Here is a 21190-nt window from a genome sequence, read left to right as displayed (position 1 = left end):
AGGCCGATTATCGGAGCCGACATTCGGCATTTTGCAGATTATTGGTATCGTCGTTTTATTTTAGATCGCCGATAAAAAATTAAATGATTAAAAAGTAAAGTATTCGGTCTCCGCTGCAGCAGCAGCTCTCCCTCTGGTTTGTTTTCACTCACCGCTGTCTCGCTTAATGTTCCGCCCACAACGCTGTCTGATCGGCTAGACGTCACACGGTAACAGCCAATCAACACTCAAGCCTCAGTGTATTGACATGAGCCTTGAGCCGGGGACGCTCTGCTTCAGTAGCCGGCGCTGAGCTCAGGAAGGCAGAAAGTATACCCAAGTTAAAAAAACATTACAGTCCTGGTAGACTCGTAAATTTGAGGTACTGTACTAGTACTTAATAAATACTTATAATGTTACTCCACCTGATTTTGAAGGCAAACATACTACATTTTACTCTTCAAATTCATTTGACTTAGATGACTTAGTTAATAGTTACATTGCCTGTTCACTTCATTCATATAAAATAAAAAACTTCATTTATATAAATTCATATAAAATATTACATAGTCCTCGGGTTTTATTTGATTTTACTTTGTAAGAAGTCAGGGTGCTATTTTTATTTATTCATTTTTATTTAAATTTTCACTTAAATTCATAAAAAAAAAAAAAAAGACTGCTGGGAACTTCCTGTGTATGATGTTGAAATTTTGAGTTTTGATTAAACATTTGCTAAAGGCATTTAAACAAAGTTTTGTGTTGGACTGTAATATTCTAAATTTTGACTTAATGACTGATGATTTTGACTTTGATTTTCATTTTTACTGTAAATGCATATCAGTTCCAAATATTGGTTATGAGCCACATTAACTACTAAAAATCAGTATATTGGCATCTGCCTTGAAAAAACAATATTGGTTGACCCCTAGTTCCAGTGTAAAGACTGAGAATACCTTCATGCTGACACCCCATTGGGCAAATCTCCATTTCAGTGCTCGTGATGCATAATAACTATTCTTGGATCTTAAGGTCCGGCTGAAAATGTATTAACCCAGAATTCTATTAAATGAGCATTAGCCACCACGACCATATCCATTTCCACATTTTGGCTTTATACATTGAGGATTAATCCACTTGTGGAACAGATTAAATCCATTTAGAACCTCTGACCAAATTTAAATTTGATTAACTCTTTCACTTTCTCTCTGCTCCTGAAATAACTTTTCCCACTTTTGCTTAGATGTTCCTTGAATCACTTAGGCCTAAGTTTTTGTGGCATGCTCATATCTCAAAGCACAGAATGTGAACCAGTAGTTCGTAGCAAGTTTTTCTCGTCTCAGAGTCAAAAGGATTTCCATAGTTTTAAACATTAAAGCATACCTAAGACAGACACTAGTCAGTCACATGCTGGGATAAATGTCCAGTGCATTGGCCAGACCTTCTGACTTGCAGTCAGCAGCCTGGGTTTTATGACTGATAAAACAACATAAGATGAAATGTTATTGGTCCCTGTGGGGAAATTGAGTAATTGGGCTGATGATAGTTCCAATAAGTAAACTATACACTCTCTACTCTACTGCAACTACACAAATCTAATCAGGAGGGAGAGACGACCAATACCAGTAAAAGCATAATGAGTAGAGTGTTGACAGTCACAAGGTTAAAAAGGTCACTTCAAGTTATGCCTCTGAATAGGTGATGATAAAGCAGCAGGGAAAGCATGGGTCTGATTGTGGTAATGTCAAAGCTAATGAGACTAAAAAACCCAAGTTTGGTGATTTAGATGCGGCACGGATTGAGGTCAAGCAGGCCTACACCACAGAGCATGAAGTGTATTTGTAAATGGCTGAAAACATGTTCCTCATTTCCAGAATGCCCAATGGTTTGACTTTCTGTAAGTGGTCTGGCATATTTAACTGAGAGAATATTTGAGAGACATGATAAGCCCTCTCCAAAATTCTCAAGAAGGCTTTAAAATATCTGAAAATATGATCCTTACATGGGACAGAATAGCTTATATGGGACAGGGCACTAATTAAGCCTCTTGCTCCATTTAAATGCACTAACCTAACCTAGTGTATTCAAGGACAGCATCCACAGTTCCCGAGTTAAACGGGTCATGTTAGGTGATCTCTGGAAAGTTATATAAAACATTAATTGATTAATCTATTTAAAATAGGAGAAGAAAAACCCAAAGAACATGCAGTGTTAAAACAGACAACAAAGTGCCAGTTAGGCTTGGAATCTGCATCACACCTAATGGTAGACTATTATATGACCATTTCAATAAGGATTTTCATATACTACTTCATAATGTGAGCATCATGAGCGGCTTTGAGACTTTACTTATTAAGGGCTGGAGAAAACTAATTTGACTTGATTTAATGAGCCAGCAGAACAATCCAATGTTTTGAGAGCCTATTATCAAATAATACACTAATTATAAATATGGAGGGTGAGAGAAGGCCGCAAACCACCATAACAATCAACACAGTCACGCTCACTTTCTGTCCATGTATGTCAGAGCCAGTGGCAGTACACGCGGTGCGCATTAAGTCAGCTGGTGCACATACAGTGTGGGACGTTATCGCTGCTCACCATTCAGCTGTGAGTCAATTATCTCTGTGGCTTGTGACCCGTTCGGCCAAAAAAACTCCATCAGTCACTTTGGCCGGCATAGCAAGCAGCTTTTGGAGTTCGTGTTATATTCTTGAAACCCATTTGAGCAATAAGCCTCACACTCCAGATGCTTGTGGACTGTTTGCTGTGGTACGGTTAACTAAAATCATGATATTATAAAGTAAATGATTCTGTTCTGAGGGAGGGAGGGAGGGAGAGAGAGAGAGAGAGAGAGAAACCCTTACTGAGTATCTGTGGCAAGACAGGAAATTGAATTCCTTAATTGGAGTCACCAGCTCCGCATTAGAGACAAACCCTTGTTTTTGTAGTACAACCTACAACCAAACCTTCTTTCCACTGACTGTCCCTCCATCTTACCGACTGGCCACATCTTGGAGAGTTTTCCACACTGAGGTGAGCTGAATTACTTTTCTACGTAAGTCTTGACCTAAATCCTGTGATGAACTGTGAGTTTTATTCAGGACAAGATAATATAACAACATTTCTAAATGGAGAATATGTGTCTACAGAGAGCTCTTTGATGAAGAAGTGCGATGAAAGCCTGATCTTCTATGTGTTGATAAAGTAGACTTGAATAGTGAAATGAATGAAGGAGATGTTAAGGATATACTGTAACTAAGGTGGAAATATCTCAAAATTAAGACTAAAAGGGAAAAGGGCAATGATGCTAAAATCACTCTATGAGTCATGTAATCAGATTTGGTAACCTATGATGAATTTTAATACACGGTGCAATATCTCCCCAGTTGGATGCCCTCTCTCCACAGGCTGATAGTTTCAGGCCTGTTCTGCAAACAAACAAATTGGAACTCATATTTCTGATTGATTGTTGCTACTTCTTTTGAGAATAGCTATAATCTGTGAGTAAAAATGTTCATGTCTTCAAACACAAATGAGCTATCTTCTTTCTTAGTATTTATTTTAAGCATTTTTTTTTTTTTTTTGAGGTGGATATGTTCTCTTTCAACATAATTTTCAGAGAATTACTTATTTCAGATTGTATTTATTCCATAGGTCTAAATAGGCAGATTTCAGTTTTCTTGTGCTATGAGACTCTGCATGATATAGCCATTTATTCACATAGGAAAATGCCATTGACTTAGAGTAAAATTGAGAGTAAATTCAAGTAATTTAAGAAAACTCTTATTTATTTCCCTTCTAATTTCATTCAGTATTTGAGGAATGGGAATGTAGTTTTCCAGCTGTCAGCAATCATAAGATCAAGATCATTGCAGAACCTGAGTCTGTCCTAATACAGAATACAAACAGGAGGCAGTGTGCAGATGACTTGAACTGATCTGGTAAATCAGTAGAAATCTAATTTCCCAATACAGTCATACAGCAAGTCACATATTCCCATGGTAACCACCAATGCAAAATAGCAAGCTATTCTTTTTTTCCAGAGTGGAGAAGCTGTGGGGAGGGGGGTGTCTTAATTGAGGTAAAGTAACTCATTTCACGTGTGAAGGAGGCTATAAGTCATTACTAAGGTCAGTAGCAGCTGAGTCCAGGGGGTATTGTCTTACCAGGACCCAACAAGAAAACGTGGGATGCATTCCATTCATTTTCGCTAGATTAATACACAAAGAGACTCTGTGACTGACTCACCAGCTCCCTGTCCCTGTTAAGCACAGATTGACTAATTGACTTACTGGTCTTGCTATAATGTTAAAAAGGTTGGACATCATGTGGAGAAAATGTATGAGGAGATGAGACAGGAGTGGTATGGCATGATGCTGGAATGATGTATGACCTGACATACTGCAGGGTACAGAGCTTGTGGTGTATTTTGTGAGTGGAACTTGTCTGACATGTCTAGTACAAAAACAAAGATCAGAGAAGTTCTTTTTCTCATACACTCCTAGATATGTGTTTGTCATTTCCATTCACACATTCACTGTATACACACCCTACTTAATGTCTGCTAATGGTTTTGATATTGTCACACAGCCCTGCCTGAAAGGTCATGTATTTGGTGTATTCAGCATATGCAATGTTTAGAACTTTTCGGCATCCTAAATTTGTCTTCCCTGTGTCACACAAACTGTCTGTAATTTAGTGCACTAGGCAGAAACTGCTGCAGTTCCTCTCATGAACTCAGCAAAACTATCAATAGTGTGAGCTCTCCTCCCTATTCTGTCTGTATTTAGTTTCTTTCTCACTAATTAATCCCTCTCTTTCCTTCTCTTCTAAGCCTTCCGCTTATCAATAGGATGGCCCTTCACGATTACCCTATTCCAGACTTGGATGTGACTTTGCAGGAGGTGGGCCGTGTTCTCCAGCTCACGCTGAGCCCTGACCTTTATCCTGAGTTCAAAAGCACACTGGGACAGCAGAGGGAGCTCCTTCAGGAGGCCCAGCAGAAATTAGCAGCCATAGCCTCGGGCCAAGAGAACTGGGTGACGGCACAGTTCAAGAGCCGACTGCTGTCCTGCACTGACCCCTTGCCCACCTCAACAGCCCTTCCTGCTGTACTGCCCCCCTCCAGGGCAAATAAATGTACCCAGTTAGAGAGGGCTGCCTCTCTGCTGTGGGCGGTAGCAAAGCTGTACTGTGAGCCCTCGTTGGTGGAGGGGGACGTGCCAACAGAGCGCACGCAGCAGTCTGAGGTTTTCGCTGCCAGCCGGATTCCTGGCAGAGAGCAAGATGAGATTAAGGTGAGGTCATTCCTCAAGTGAAAATTTGTGAGACAAGTAGTGGAAAAGCAATTCTGCTGCTACATGTAAATCTCACAGGGCCAACCATAAATGTGTCTCTTCCTTTTTACTGATAATTATGATATCTTACAAATTATATGTCTAACATCTAGCATTCATCTTCATTTCTAGGTCTACCCAGATAGCCTCCATGCCATCATCACTTGTGCCAGAGGAGTGTTCCCTGTTGACATCCTGTGGCGTCCCAGCACTGGGGGGCCAATTTCAGCTTTGCCATTTCTCGACATCTACAATCAGCTGGCTCAGGTCATGAGCCAACCCACTGCAGGGAAACAGAATGACCCCTCTACCATCTGCAGCTTCTCTGCCCTGGAGCGCAAGGTCTGGGCTGCCCTCAGGGAGGAGATCCTGGAGCAAGGAGGGGCTGCAGCGACATCACTGGGGCTGATGGAGAGTGCTGTCCTGGCTCTCTCTCTGGAGGACTGCAACCCACCCCCTGAACCAGCTGATAGCCTGAATGCAGTCAGGCTGGGAGTCGGAGACCGGCCCTGTCTGAGATACTACGACAAGGTATAGGACAGGATCTGAATTAACATCACTTGCCGATTTATGTTTTGCTATCAAAAAGACCTATTAATCCGTTTGATACCACAGTTTCACTAACATAATTTCTATTGGCAGCAAAATTCATAAAGAGAAGAAAAAAGTCTCAAGAATAGGGTTTAAACAGGAGGTTTAGAATCGGCTTTGATTTATATTCTAATCAATATAGTGGCGATGAGATCTCAACTGATTTAGGATCCAATTTTGTTTCTCTATATTCATATTCATAATTCCCTTACCATATCTTAAGCCTCACCTTTCCCATGTCATGTCCATGATATATTTCTTGCCTTGCATGGGTTGACAAGAGAATGACAGATTTTTGGGTAACACTGATTCATGTACTGGTGTAATTCATTAAAATATTTGTCTACAGTCCTGTATGAAAATAAATTTGATATAACTTGGAACAAAAACAAAAATATCCACCAATTAAAGAGTGACTAACATCACTGATCTAAAGTCAAGCACCAAAGGTGTTTGGTGTCTGTTCTAGTAGAAATAGCTTCATTTCATACATTTTATATGGCATAGCTATATGCCATGGCTCACACTGTCATTACAATTGCAAAATTGAATTAACTGATTGCCATAATGATTGCAATAATGTTACGCTAACTAACTTGTTTGTGGTAATGACTGGCCCATCCTTCTTGTTTAAGGTCATTGACAACACTCTGCTCCGGAACTTGTTTATCTGTAATTGATTATCCTGACCTCACATGAAACTAAACTGAGCTGCCTACACCAAGCTGAAATCCAGATATCTATAGATCATGTCATGCATTGGCAGATCATGCACTTGGCAGAACACTACCAATTTGGCAAATATCAGCATGTCTAGACTGTACATTAATGGAAAATGATACATTCTTTTATACAACTATTCAAGTGTTTTCACATATTCACAAATGCTAATTGCTATTGAGTTCACACTTGTTCACATTACGTATTGCTGCTGAGTTCACATTTGAGTAAGATATGTACACATAATACGTACACATAATATAGTCAGGAGCCTATCCTACCCTATAAATTAGTACTTTCAGTGGTGATTTCAGTGATGTCCTTCAATCTGCAATTTACAAAAGAAAATACACATTAACCTTTGTATTACTATTTTCTTGACAGGTGGTGAACCTGGTGGTGTTCAGTGATGGCACAGCTGGGATGGTGTTTGAACATAGTGCCGTGGATGGGATGGTGGCAGGGCTTGTGTCTGAATGTGTATACAATCTGTCTGAGACTGTTAATCTAAATCTGGTCCATACTGACACAGGAAATGTCAATGGGTCTGTCACTGTAAACAGTGCTAATTCTGTTTCTCCAACTCCTCTAACATTCCCCTTGCAAGGAATAAACAACCCTGACCTAAGCCCCTCCTTAAAAGCAACTCATCCAATTATCACTTTTGAGGTATGCTCTTACCCTGATGTCTTTTCTACAATCCGAGGGCAGAGAGGTCTGTATGATGCTTGGATCAACTTCTCTCTGCAGCTTTCCCTAAGGCAGACTCTTGGGGAATCCGCTGCAAGTCATATCCTTGTCACACCTACACATATGCGCCATTTTAAACATGGCCGTTGTGATCCTACATACTCCCTTACCATGCGGTCCCGCCAGCTAGTTGGTGCTTTAGAATCTTGCACTGGCCCAGATAACACAACCCAGTATACTACTGATCTCCTGCGGTTGTTCCATGTTGCCTTTCTGGAACATAAGAACCTGATCAAAAATACCAAAAGTGGTCTTGGTGTTGGTCCCCATCTAGCCGCGCTGCGCTGGTCCATGCCACCTGACAACCCACTGAAGAAGTTCCTTGATTCCTTTGGATGTCCGTCTATATACCTCACAGGTAAAGATCTCATGGAGGGTGTGGAGTGTGCAGTGGGGAATGTCTATGCCAAAGATCAGCTTGCTGTAACCTACCTAGGCAGGAGAGACAAGGTCCGCATGGTGCTTAATGGGAAAGGGAGCTTTGCGCTGGTACTGGAGAAGCTTCAAGAAAGCCTTAAGGTAAACCTGAAACTAGTGATGCTCCTAGCTGTTAGGTATGCCATTGCATGCCAGATGGGAGCCCTGGAGTGTCTGCTTCAACAGGGTCAAGCAGGTCAAATGAATGGAGAAAAGTATCATTCTCCAGGAGGCCTAAAAGTAGGCAGAGCCACAATTGACTCTGCCTCTGGCATGACTCCAGACTACACTCTAGTGATCCACGGTGGTGCTGGAGAGGAGATGATGTTGAACACAAAGGTGGTGGAAGTTATTGAGTTTGCCCTCCACACAGCATTAACCCTTGGGGCCCAGGTGCTTCAACAAGGTGGCAGCAGTTTGGATGCAGTTCAGAGGTCAGTGGAAGCTCTGGAGGACTGCTTTCTCTTCAATGCTGGTAAAGGCTCTGTATTCAACAAACAGGGCAAAAATGAGATGGAAGCAACAATAGTTGATGGGAATACAATGAACTCAGGATCTGTTGCCTGTGTGCAGAGTGTGAGGAACCCAATAAAAGCAGCCAGATGTGTCATGGAGAAAAGCTCACATTCACTCATTGTGGGGGACGGGGCTGAGGAGTTTTTCCGAGGTTTAGAGGAGAAGGAGAAACCTATGGGGCCAGAGTATTTCTACACTGATGTACGTCACAGAGAGTTGGCAGCAAAGCTCAGTGTTGGCAATACTTCGAAAAACAATCATCCTCAGACAGTTGGAGCTGTGGCTTTGGATCGTTGGTGTAGGTTGGCCGCAGCATCATCCACAGGTGGGTTAGTGGGGAAGTTGAAAGGGCGAGTTGGAGATACAGCAGTAGTAGGGGCAGGAATTTATGCTGATGACAAGCTAGCAGTTACCTGCTCTGGAGATGGAGACATATTTTTGAGGCAAACAGTTGCACAGAAGGTTGCCAGTCTATACCATCATAAAGGCTACAGCCTTAGACAGGCATGCAGAGAAGTGATCACTGAAAACCTGAAAGGGAGCTGTGCAGGAATAATTGCTGTCGACACTAAAGGTGATGCCATCATTGAAACCAATGCTGGTGTGATGTTTGTGGCCTCTATGATCAGTGGCATTTCACGAGTAGAAGTCCTCAGACCCATGAGGAGCTTCTCTGATGTGATCTGGGAGACGGATGAGCTGGTTGCTTACCTACATTCCACTCCCTGGATCCCAGGAGCAACCATTCTGACTAGAAAAACTCTTAGCGGACCAAGCAGCATCTTTCAGTTGGCTATACCTGATTTTGTATCTATGCTAGAGGGAGCAAGAGCTGTGTCAAAGCTGTTATGTGAGCAACTGGGAGTGCAACGCTGTGCCTTGGTTTTCAATCCAACACCAAACCAGCCAGCCCAAATCCGACTTCTGCCACTTCATGGCTTAGAACCCAATTGGCAACCGCATCTTGCTGAACAAGAAGAATTCAAAGCTTATGATCCTGGCTACTGCACTTCAAAAAGTGGCCCTCGTTGGAGTGATGAAGCACTGGACCAAGTTCAGGCAAAGATTAGGAACAAGTTGCCAACGCCAAATGCACCTTCTTGCTATGATTTCTTTGGAAGCCCTTCTGATGATGGCCTATTTTCTCGGATTGTACGTGGAGAGGAGCAACAGTGGAGAGTGTGGGAGGACAGTGAGCACGTTGCATTTCTCACACCATACCCAAACAGTCCAGGGTTAACTGTCCTGGTGCCACGAAAGCCACTACCCAGTGACATCTTCAAACTGGAGGAAGCTGATTACAATGCACTTATCTTAGCTACTTATAAAGTAGCCCGACTACTGGAAGAGGCAATGACAGCTCGAGGTGTGGCACTGATCTTCGAGGGTTTTGAGATTGATTACACTCATGCCAAACTGATCCCTCTGGTGCCTTCACCAGAGGGTACCAAGCCTGCTGAACTGCAAGCAGAACACTTCCAAAGCTACCCTGGATATGTGTCTTCTCTGGATGGCCCTGCTGCCCACTCTGAGGCCCTCAAAAATATCCACTCTAAGATCACCCAATGCAGGCCTCCTCGTTCATGGGAAGACCCTCAGACCCACTCCACACTTGCTATGAAGAGCCAGTGGTACCGCAACCTGTTTCAGATTCAAAACACTCTTTTTCACAGCACAGTGGAATATTTCCACAATAAATGCCAGTACTCCTATGCTCTGACCCCTCTGACCACTGACACCATCTCCTCCCCAATGGGTCTGGGATCTGACTCAGAGCCAGTTTTTGTTAACATGCTGGGCCAGGATGTCTACCTGGCTGACTCAATGCAGTTTGTACTAGAGTACTTCCTCCGCTTCCAGGAGAAACTTCCAGGGACCTACTACATATCCCCCAGCTTCCGAGGGGAAGATCCTGATGCCACACACTTGAATCAGTTCTACCATGTAGAGTGTGAACTGCAGGGTGACATGGACAATGCTATTCATATAGCAGAGGGATACATGGCTCATCTTACCAATTCTATGTTGAAGAAACACTCTGACATAATCCTCAACACTGCCGGGACCTTAACACATGTCACAGACATGCTGAGCAAGCTCAATGAGAAAACCCCTCTACCAAGAGTCACTCTAGACCAGGCCATTCCCATGATGCCCTCTGCTGACTGCCTAGAGTGGGTACAGGATGGCCAGCCCCAGTTTGGCAGAAAACTAACCCGCAAAGGAGAGCGAGTTTTGATAGAAAAGTATGGTGGTGCTGTTTGGTTGACTGAGATGGACCACCTGGGAGTTCCCTTCTACCAGGCCTATGTGGAAGGCACAGGGCGGTGCAAGGCTAAAGCCGCTGACCTTCTTCTGGGGCTGGGGGAGACTGTGGGTCTCGGTGAGCGCCATTCCACCCCTGAGATGGTACAGGAGGCCCTGAGGCACCATGCAGTGCCAGAGGAGTCCTACAAATGGTACATTAACATGCGCCAAGTAATACCACTCCTCACTAGTGGATGGGGCATGGGGACGGAGCGCTACTTGTGTTGGCTGCTTCAGCATGATGACATCAGAGACATTCATATCATACCCAGGATGAAGGCCAGGAAGTACATGCCCTGATCAGCAGTGCTGTAGGGATTGATGATGAAATGCTGGTGCATAATAGTGCCACAAGAAACTACAAACTATGTGGACTTTAACTGTGGAAATGGCCCAGTAATAGAAAAAAATTGAGGATTACCCAGCTTAGGGCCCTGTGTATCATCAACACTTTGCCCCCATTCTGTGTATTTGGCCAGAAGAAGCTTCCTATAATCCTTAGGTTTCCCAGAATCTAAAAAGTCTTCCTGTGATTCATCAACTGTGATTCCTATTAATAAAAGACAAATTGGAATACAAAATGAACTGTATTCACAAAAAGTCCCCAAATTAGGGAGATAATTATAATTAAAGCTATAATAAGATTGAAATAATTGTTCTGTAAATGATATCATATCACTGTAGTTAACATCTGAGGTCAAGAGGGGACATCAACAAGTGGCATTTTGAACTGAAAAACCATCTATTGTAGTTACAACAAAATGACTACATATGGACAGTGTAACTTGAGGTAAATGTTTATTCATTTCTGTGTCCATGAAATACTGAGTAAAATAAGTAATAGGTTACAATGAATGAGACAAATGTTGAAATGAGGAGGGCAAACTGAGGCCAACAGAATGAAGCACATTCCCTAAAATGATTCTCAATTCACAGTTTATCGTCTATGTTATCATTATTCATCATTCAAGAAAATTCTTGTATTGTCCGGCAGTACAATGTTATGGTTTGTCTTATTTTTATTATACTGTCTTTATATTTAAAGCTGTGGGTTTTTTTTTTTGTTTTGTTTTGTTTTTTGTTTTTTTGTTTTTGCTAAATTCCTATGGATACAGAATCATAGCTGTTTATGAAATATTAATGAATTTTCTTAGACTAAAGCTGACGCTCAAATATGAAATGAGTACCTATCACAGACATCTGAACTGTGGCGACACAGCTAAGAAAATATTTTGATATGCTTGATACTCTGAGAACTCACCCCAGTTGCCTTAAATATAATATATTTAACTCATTGTCCTGTAACATATTGTGCAAAAACTAGCAATAAGGTGGACCAAACCAGATGCAGTGCATGGTATAATGGAGCATCACATATAGTTTGGATGTTTTATAAACAAGTAATTACTCTGTCACCTGAAAATTTGCAAAGTTGTGCATATGTTTGGTTTTCACATATTGATTCCACTTCATCTGAGTGATATGTTTGCTTATATGTTGCTGTGTTAATCTCTTTTACTTTTGACATTACAACAACTATGGCATGAAGCCAATTTTGACAAGATGTCTGTATAAACCTCAAACTTTGTAAAATAGAATGTTTCTCTTTTATTACACAGATTAAACTGTTATTAAATAAAACCCTTTTTTGATCTTGAGATGCTTCTGAGTTTATATGGACAGGTTTTGAGACATCTGATTAAATGAACTCATTCTAATTGCTTTCTAAAAAAAAAAAAAAAAAAAAATTACTAAGATCACAGGAATATTGTAACATTTGCACTCCTTATCATTGGTTATTTGTAATTTTGGTAATGTAGGGCATAAAACTTATTCTAGTTGCACTCCCTGTAAGTTGATTAGGCTTAAAGCATCAGCTAAATATCTAAAATATAAAAAGGACAAAAATGTTTTATGTGACCTGTTTGAGTTTGAGAGGGATGACATACTTGTGCAGGATACCAACATGGCTGGCACATGGTTGACAGCCAGCAGTATTCATTTTTCATTCCAAACAAAGCCTAAACAGTGGTTTCACTGATTAGGAAGAGGGGGGAACTAATGGGTCAAATCACCTGATGTTGTGAATAGCTGGCACGGAAAAAGCTGCATGCTCTTGGCACTCGATGGCACATGGCCGGCTATCCATGATCTAATCATCTTATTCTTGCAGACTTGTGATTTCCATAATGGCCTCCGCCTTCCTAGAGCATCGCAAAAAATCACAAGGTTGCAGCTGTTCCAAGCATTCCTAATGATTAGCTACACAGGTTTTAATGTAGGCTATTCTATCTGTCTGAAAACAACACAGCCACAGTGTAACTGCCCCATTTGAGAAATTTACTTAGGTGCATGAAAGGAGAATGACCCAGTCTGTATTGCACAGTCTATTTGTTTTCACTTTCATAATTCTCAAACCAAGTGATGATGAGCTTTTCAAGAGAGACTCCTGTTTGACTCATGCATTTTGAGGCTGGAAAAATGTTCTTTATTGTTTATATGAAAAAAAAAAAATGTTTTAAGACACTTGAATTTACAGCAGTTATGTGTGATTTTATAAATGTTTGCAAAAATCATAAGCTTTGTAAAACTCTGCAAGGCTTTATGTGAGAGCCTAATTGGGTCGGGAGGGAGGGGGGTGCTCCAGGGTAGCTGACCTTTAACCAAGTTGGTGCGTTTACTTGCTTAGTAGCGATTGATTCACCTGCGAAAATGGCGACGCAAACCCGGGCACTGGTCACTGCAAAATGGCTTTCAAACTTGGTTAAAAGTAATCGCGTCGGTCCAGGACTGCGGATCCTGGACACATCCTGGTATCTGCCGATGATGAAACGAGATGGCAGGAAGGAATTTGCACAAAGCCATATTCCCGGAGCATCGTTTTTTGATATCGACGAGTGCTCTGACAGGGCTTCACAGTTTGACCACACGCTGCCCACTGAGCAGCTGTTCGCCGACTACGTGGGAAACCTGGGTATTGGAAATGACACCCATGTAGTTGTTTACGACGCCAGCGATTTCGGGGCATTTTCGTGCACAAGAGTTTGGTGGATGTTCCGTCTGTTTGGCCACCCTCAGGTCTCGGTGCTGGACGGGGGGTTCAAGAACTGGGTCCGAGAGGGCCATCCTGTCAGTGGGGCTTACAGCGAGCCTGAGCGGTCAAAGTTCACCGCCACCATGAACCGCTCCTGGGTCAAGTCATTTGAGGACATCACTGAAAATATTGCAAGTCAGCAGTTCCAGGTGGTGGATGTGAGGCCGTATGGTCGGTTCCGCGGAAGAGAACCGGAACCAAGAGAAAGTAAGTAAGAGAGTAAACATAAATGTTTCAGAAAAGTCTAATGTAAGAGTTTTGTTTACTGCGTTGGACTTTTTTTTTTTTTTTTTTTTTTTTTTTTAACACTTTCACAATTCTTATGGCCAAGTAAGAGGGATGAACCCTCGAAAGTCCAATTCGCCTATGTGTAATTACCACTAGTAGGTTGATATGATCGTTTTCCAAGCAGTTCGTTAACAGAAGCTCTTGTAAGACTTAAACGCATCGCTTGACTATGCCTGCTCTCGCAGCGTTATTTTTCCCCACCCGCATTCCGCATGTGATTGGCTCTTTGCGGAATGCGGGTGGGGAAATAAATTGTCAAAATATGGAATAATTTGCAAGGAAAGGTCTATTAACATCTCTCCCTCTCTCTCTCTCTCCCTCTCTCTCTCTCTCACACACACACACACACACACACACACACACACACACACACACACACATTCGTTCCCTCTTTTAAAAAGACAATAAATATAAGACATCTAGACTAGACAGTAGGAGTTGATATGCTGCTGCCGGTTGATAGAAATTAGACAAAATGTACAAAACGTTGTTGGGCTCCTCCTCTCATGAAGTATTACCATGAGTTAAATCCAGTTAAAAGGCATTACCCCGTATTTGATTATTTGATTTCCCCTCTTACATCTATTAGCCAGTGTCTCAACCTCATCCTCACTTAACCCCCTGTCATGTAGGTTTACTTGAAGGATAAATTCCCGCACACTGGCCAACTTCCAGAACAAAGAGTTTATTGCGACGTTTCGGTCATAGACCTTTTTCAAGCAAATGCTTTATGCTTGAAAAAGGTCTATGACCGAAACGTCGCAATAAACTCTTTGTTCTGGAAGTTTTTCAAGCAAATGCTTTATGCTTGAAAAAGGTCTATGACCGAAACGTCGCAATAAACTCTTTGTTCTGGAAGTTGGCCAGTGTGCGGGAATTTATCCTTCAGTTACTTTGGACTGGTTTGTCCTTTTCCGACGCACCTGCCCGAGGAGTAGATGTGCGAAGTTTTTTGCTTTTCATGTAGGTTTACTTAAAATTAATTGTTGACAACCATATCGCACCTTATATTCATTAAAAGCAATTTTGCAGTGATGTTATCCAGCTGCCAAACCAGGCATCAGATGATATCCGCTGAATCATATGCTTTCATACTGCTTTAAGCATGCTACAAATGTGCTGAAATAATTATTTCTCATGATCCTACAGGTGTTCAGCCGGGCCACATCCCTGGCTCCAAATGCATGCCTTTCTTCAAGTTCCTGGATGAAAATGGCATGATGCTCTCCGTAGAGGAGCTCAGGAAGTTCTTCCAGAAGTCACAAGTGGACCTGAACAGGCCCATCTGTGGGTCGTGTGGCTCTGGTGTGACTGCCTGTCACATGGTGCTGGCTGCTCATTTGTGCGGCTACCCCGGGGTAGCGGTGTATGATGGATCCTGGTATGAGTGGTACACCAAGGCCCCACCAGAGCATGTTGTCTCTGAGGCCAAAAGCAGGCCATGATGATCATGATCAGGAGGAACAGGATGTGACAAAGAATCATTTATAAGTCAGTATTAAACAGCCATGTGAAAAGACAAGTCTTTTGGAGCAATGGCATAACATTCAGATAAATGTGAAACATATTAGAGGTATGCCTGAATTATCATTTTTGTTGACATTTTTCTCCAATGATACTTCAACTGATTTCCATAATGCTTTTTTTAAATGGTAAAATCCATGTTTACACTTTGGATATAGGCAAAATGATGGAGGCAGTCGTGTGAAGCTGGCTCTTTGCTGTATGGAAATGAGTTATTAATGCTGTTGATTCCCTTGTAAACTGAATGCCAAAGAAATGAAAGTTGTTGCTCAGCGGTTGTCCACAAAAGGCCTTGTGTGGTCTTATGCCAGCTATGCATGTTCATTTCAGCTTCTGACTTTCTTAAACAGCGCCATACTATTGTATTTGTATTGCAGCAGTGTAATTACAAGAGCTTCCATTGATGCCAGTATCATTTAATACGATTTAATCTGCAGCCACACCAGGGACACACCTTTATTTGTTGTAAAAAATAATTATCATTGTCGCAATACCTTTACTATTGTTTCTAAATGTGGATCTGGAGTGACAATTTACAGTATGCCCGCCAATCAGCCAAGTCACCTCTGAAATCCTCCTATCTTCTTAGTCCTATACTGACTTCAGCAGTCACAAACTACCACCACAGCCCTTATAGGAACCTAGCATGTGCGACTGTATTCATAGAGCACCACCTGCTGGTGCTTTTTGGAACTGCAGAGTGAAGATGGGTGCCTCTGACTGGCTCGTCCAGCCTTTATCCACATTATGACCACGCTGAATGTGAACTTGACATTGTATACACGAAATGCACTAAAGGAGCTTTGTGTGTGCCTGAGAAATGAATGTAGTGTAGACATAATGTAAACATTTCAAGTCTATTTTTCCAACTTGAATTAACTATTAAAATAAATGGGGAAAAAACAGGTATTTGTTTATTTTTCTGTTCCATTCTATTCTATTCTATTTTGTTCTATTCTAGTGTCTAGGTTGAATTAATAGTCTGTTTCAGGTTAACCACGGGGGCGTGTAGGCGTGCAGATCCGTGTATTGGTCGGTAGTCCTATTACATAACACGGACCTTCATCGATTCACCACTAGCGAGCGAGTGTGACCCGACTCTCCCAGCAGCCGTGCACCGTCATGGCGGCTCACATCCGATCGGTGGTGTCAGGAAAGTGGCTGGCAGATGCCATCAAAAACAACCTCGTCGGTCCCCAGCTCCGCATTCTCGACACTTCCTGGTACCTGCCCAAGCTGAAGCGGGACGCCAAAGCGGAGTTTCTGCAGAAGCACATACCGGGCACGTCGTTTTTTGACATCGACGACTGCTCGGACAAAAACTCCGCGTTTGATCACATGCTGCCGTCGGCGGGTCACTTCGCGGAGTACGTCGGGGATCTGGGCATCGGGAACGACACGCACGTCGTCGTGTACGACACCAGTGACTTCGGGGGGTACAGCGCGCCCCGGGTGTGGTGGATGTTCCGGCTGTTTGGGCACAACCTGGTGTCGGTGCTGGACGGGGGACTGAAGAACTGGCTGGCCGACGGCTACCCGGTGTCATCCGAGTACAGCAAGCCGGAGCCGAGAGAGTTCAAGGCGAGCATCAACCAGTCATGGGTCAAGACCTTCGAGGATGTGCTGGAAAACATCAAGAGCAAGCAGGTCCAGGTGGTGGACGCCAGGTCTGCAGGCCGGTTCAGGGGCACTGAGCCCGAGCCCAGAGACGGTGAGTGTCCCGCACCCTGCCCCCTGGTGCGGGCTGCAGGAGGTTGGCCTGGGTGCAGAGGCACCATGGCAAGTTTTTATGAACCCTAGGAGGAAAAGCTGCTGCTGTGCTGTAGCTAACAGGGATCCAATTAAAACTAAACTTTTATTCATTTTCTTTGTTTTAACTTTCTGCCGCCCCTTTAAATTTATTTATTTTATTATCTTTGTTGTTTTTGATTTATTTATTTTGTGTCTGTGTATGTCTTTCCTATGTTCTCTGTTGATATGGCAAAGAAGCATGGCAACACCACCTGTTGTTATCCTGAAAATGATGCTTCATAAAAAAAAAAAACATTTGAAACAAACTAATAAAACTAAACTAAACCCACATGTTAGGGGGCGGGTGCCATTTTTTCCAAGGATGGCGACGTCCTTTGTCATTTTGGCTTATTGGTTAAAGTGAAGGCAGCAGCTGGTTATGGCTAACATTAAGGAAAGACTGTGGAGAATGGATGTGATTCTCTGCCTATATTAGAGATTCTCTGATCTAACTCATGTAGTTCCTACCCTCGCCATCCTAGAAAAAATATATTGTGGACCGGACAGCAGATCTGCCGGGTCCCTCCTGTCTTCTTCTTCCTCTTCTTCTTCTTTCTCCTCCTCCTCTTCCTCCTAAAACTGTCTTCTCATCCAAGAAAATAAACCCACCTTTGCACAGCTGTCTGGTCCAGTCCAAAATGACATAACCTGAAGTATGGACCCAGATTTCCCCAAGGTGGCGCTACAGTAAGAGTTAAAAGTTTAAAAAAAAAAACAATATATATATATATATATATATATATATATATATATATATATTAAGTTGCATAAAAATCAACCTCACATGCAACAGCTTCACAGCTAACTCCAAAATGTAACACCAAGTCAATAGAAACTTTAATTTACTGCAACCTAGGGCAAATTATGTCCACCACATCACAACTAGTTAAACTAAAAGTCTTACAAATTTTCTCCAAATGACACACCGTCCCCAACAGAATGATTAGAAGGATTTCCATTGAAGAAGTCCAAATTTATGACAGTATAGTGGAATGCCATTTCAGAATTCTATTTCAAAAACTGAACTGAATGTTGAATGGTGCTCCCATGCAGTGTGCTGTCCCCACAGTGAAACAGAGCCTCTTTAAACATCAGAAATTCACAAACATAATTATTGATCTCCCTGTCAATATTTCACAAAAACATAGGGTGTTTCTGCCACATTTTGTCCACATTTTTTCTTTTCTTTTTTTTTCTTTCTTTCTTTCTTTCTTTCTTTTTTTTTTTTTTTACATCAATTTGATTTCCATCCTGTTGTTGACTGACAAAGTGCTCGGTGTCCAGGTCAGCACTTTGTGTTCGGTTCCTGCCTATGGCACAGAGGGCTGCATGTCTTCCAGCTGACATTTGGGTTTCATTTTGCCCAAACAGATGAATGTGCTGTTACTGCTATTGCTTAAGCGCATAAGAATACAACTCCAAAGACATTTTGAATAAAAATTTTCCTCAAGAAGTACGCGATGCAAACCTCCTTGCTCCTCTTGTCGTCGTCTCCTTCTTCCACAACTTGTGTCCCTCCCCGTCCCATATCACATTTTAAATATGCTTCCAGAGTAGCCTATCAAAACAACAATACTAAACAGTAGCCTTAAGTAATTAATCCACAGGATTACCCACCAGTGTATCCTGATTACTTTCAGATTCGCCATATTTGGGATGTAAAGGTACAGATCAGAAAAAGTGATAATTTACTGAGTTCAAAATACTGTGCCACATTTGACCAGAGACCGTTGTCATCTGAATTTCTTGTCTGATTTGATTTTTTTATATATTTGCACAATACATCAGGTGAGAAAAATAGTTTAGCCCCATGAAACATAAGACAAAGATTTTAACAAGTATCTGTAATTAAAATACATTATCTTTTTAAGTAATGTAACCACATACAATTACATGTATTTGTTGTATTTACAATACATAATGGCATTACATTCTCATATATGAAATAGATGTATACTCATAATATATAATTTTAAGCATGTGGAAATTATACATTATGATTATACATCTATTTTAAATATACATATTCTATTTTATAGATATTTTGCATATATTTCTTTATATGTATCATCTATGCAAATGTTTAATAGTGAAAGGTGTTTAGATATTCTTAGATATATTTTACTATATTTTAGTTTTTATTACTCTTATACAAAGGTTTTTTTTTTTTTTTTTTTTTTCTTATATTCTCTGTATTGAGCCACTTTATTCATTTTGTTACGTGTGTGTAATTTTTCTAAAGATATATATTTCTCCTGCTGTTGGGAAATATATTTTCTATAGTCTATTATTGTTCCTGGGCAATGTTTGGACATCCTGCAGCTGTAACACAAGAATTTCCTAATCTGGTATCAATAAAGTACATCTATCTACAGTATCTATCTATCTATCTATCTATCTATCTGTCTGTAAATCCATTTTGGGTATGCTCTTCTCTCTGTGTCCTCTCCCTCACAGACACACTGCCTGGTCATTTCCCTGGTGCCATCAGCATGCCATTCACGTCCTTCATGGACGCCTCGGGAAAGGAGCTGGGACTGGAAGACCTGTCCAGGCTGTTCCAGGAAGCAGGCGTGGACCTGGAGCGGCCGCTCTGGGCCACCTGCGGCTCCGGTGTCACGGCGTGCCACGTCGTCCTGGCTGCTCATCTGCTAGGACACCCCGGGGTGTGTGTGTACGACGGCTCCTGGTCAGAATGGTTCAAAAGAGCCTCTCCTGATCTCATCATCTCAGAGGGCAAAGGGAAGCAGGCGTGAATGGGACAGGGGAGGCAGACTGCTGCAGACAGGCGTGTCCTGTTAGTAATGTGTGTGTTACTGATCAGTGGAGAGGGAGTGATTATAACATAGCTTGAGCGCACTTTACAAAGTGCATATAATCTGACAGTTAATGGAAAGATCAGTGTTTTACACCGAAGATGATGATGATGGTTGTGTGCAGAAGCAGTGAGCTTGGGATCAAACTTAATTACAAAGTTTTAAGTTTTTACTCGCCATAGCACATACAACTTTAAAGAAATACTTCACTACACTATGCAAATGATTTAATTCTTCCCTTAAGAGGAAACTATATAGGTTGCAAGGGTTACATATCTTAAAATGCCTTTACAGTTTTGCACAGAACTACTTTTGTGATATAACTCAACTGGTCCTTCTTGTATGTTTAAAATGCGGTTGCATATTATTGTCAACATATGGAATTATCTGTCGAGAGAGATCAATTGTGAGGATGTGAAATCTAAATCTTGAAAAAGTGCACTTTTTGATGAGAATGTTGTTCCTTTTGTTTAAAATGTCACAATAAAGAGTCTGTCTTTAAAGTTCAATTTTAGTGTCCAGAATTCCCTCAATACATGCTGCTTTTAATTGGATAAAATTTTATAGATAGGATAATTAAGAGTGACCTACAACTGCCACCACTACTTTCAGGTCATGGGATTAGGGGAATATTGCTTCTCTTTTGCCAGCATGTGTTTTAACCTTGAACCACTTCTGCACGTAAAGTTAACAAAATCAAGAGTGTATTAAGAATGTGCCTCATTTAGAAAAACAGGCTTTAAGACAAATAGCCGCGTTACCACGGCTGCCGGTGACCATTACCATTACATTCGGTAACGTCCCTTTACGTCTCAAGCGGACGGCAGAGAATTTCGGGTGCTGACGCAGAGCAAATCAAAACCAGTTCAATCCGGTTCCTGCGCTCGATTTGGGGTGTCTGGCAACATGCCCGATTTCCGAAACGAAATCGCCTTTCTGTTTCGGCATTTGTAACCTCACCACGGTGCTATGTAAAAGTGGTATCTATGTAACTGATGTTCGACACGTAATGAGTGAAAATAGTAAAAATGTGGCTAACGAGCGGTCCCATTTTGAGAGTG

General features: G+C 41.8%; 2 protein-coding genes across 2 annotated transcripts; both read left to right on the top strand.

Annotated features, from left to right (window-relative positions):
* Positions 1 to 13328: 13328 nt before the first annotated feature.
* Positions 13329 to 16417, top strand: LOC115364238 (thiosulfate sulfurtransferase-like). The gene is made up of 2 exons (XM_030058715.1): positions 13329 to 13917; positions 15148 to 16417. The coding sequence occupies exons 1-2, from the start codon at positions 13329 to 13331 to the stop codon at positions 15441 to 15443; spliced, it is 885 nt and encodes a 294-aa protein (XP_029914575.1). The 3' UTR covers positions 15444 to 16417.
* A 162-nt stretch (positions 16418 to 16579) lies between these two features.
* On the top strand, positions 16580 to 20638 carry mpst (mercaptopyruvate sulfurtransferase). Its single transcript, XM_030058714.1, has 2 exons — positions 16580 to 17233; positions 19771 to 20638. Exons 1-2 carry the CDS (start codon positions 16645 to 16647, stop codon positions 20067 to 20069), a joined length of 888 nt encoding a protein of 295 aa, XP_029914574.1. The 5' UTR covers positions 16580 to 16644; the 3' UTR covers positions 20070 to 20638.
* The last annotated feature ends 552 nt before the right edge of the window (positions 20639 to 21190 follow it).

Source organism: Myripristis murdjan, chromosome 8, assembly GCF_902150065.1.
Source record: "Myripristis murdjan chromosome 8, fMyrMur1.1, whole genome shotgun sequence".
Taxonomy (NCBI): Eukaryota; Metazoa; Chordata; class Actinopteri; order Holocentriformes; family Holocentridae; genus Myripristis; species Myripristis murdjan.
Note: the sequence above shows the minus strand (reverse complement) of the source record. Positions and strands in the feature narration are given on the sequence as shown.

Excerpts from the sequence above, each read along its gene's own strand:
- LOC115364238 (XM_030058715.1), top strand. The coding sequence starts at position 13,329 with ATGGCGACGCAAACCCGGGCACTGGTCACTGCAAAATGGCTTTCAAAC. Across the intron at positions 13,918-15,147 it reads AGAACCGGAACCAAGAGAAA|GTGTTCAGCCGGGCCACATC; the intron begins GTAAGTAAGAGA and ends ATGATCCTACAG.
- mpst (XM_030058714.1), top strand. The coding sequence starts at position 16,645 with ATGGCGGCTCACATCCGATCGGTGGTGTCAGGAAAGTGGCTGGCAGAT. Across the intron at positions 17,234-19,770 it reads TGAGCCCGAGCCCAGAGACG|ACACACTGCCTGGTCATTTC; the intron begins GTGAGTGTCCCG and ends TCTCCCTCACAG.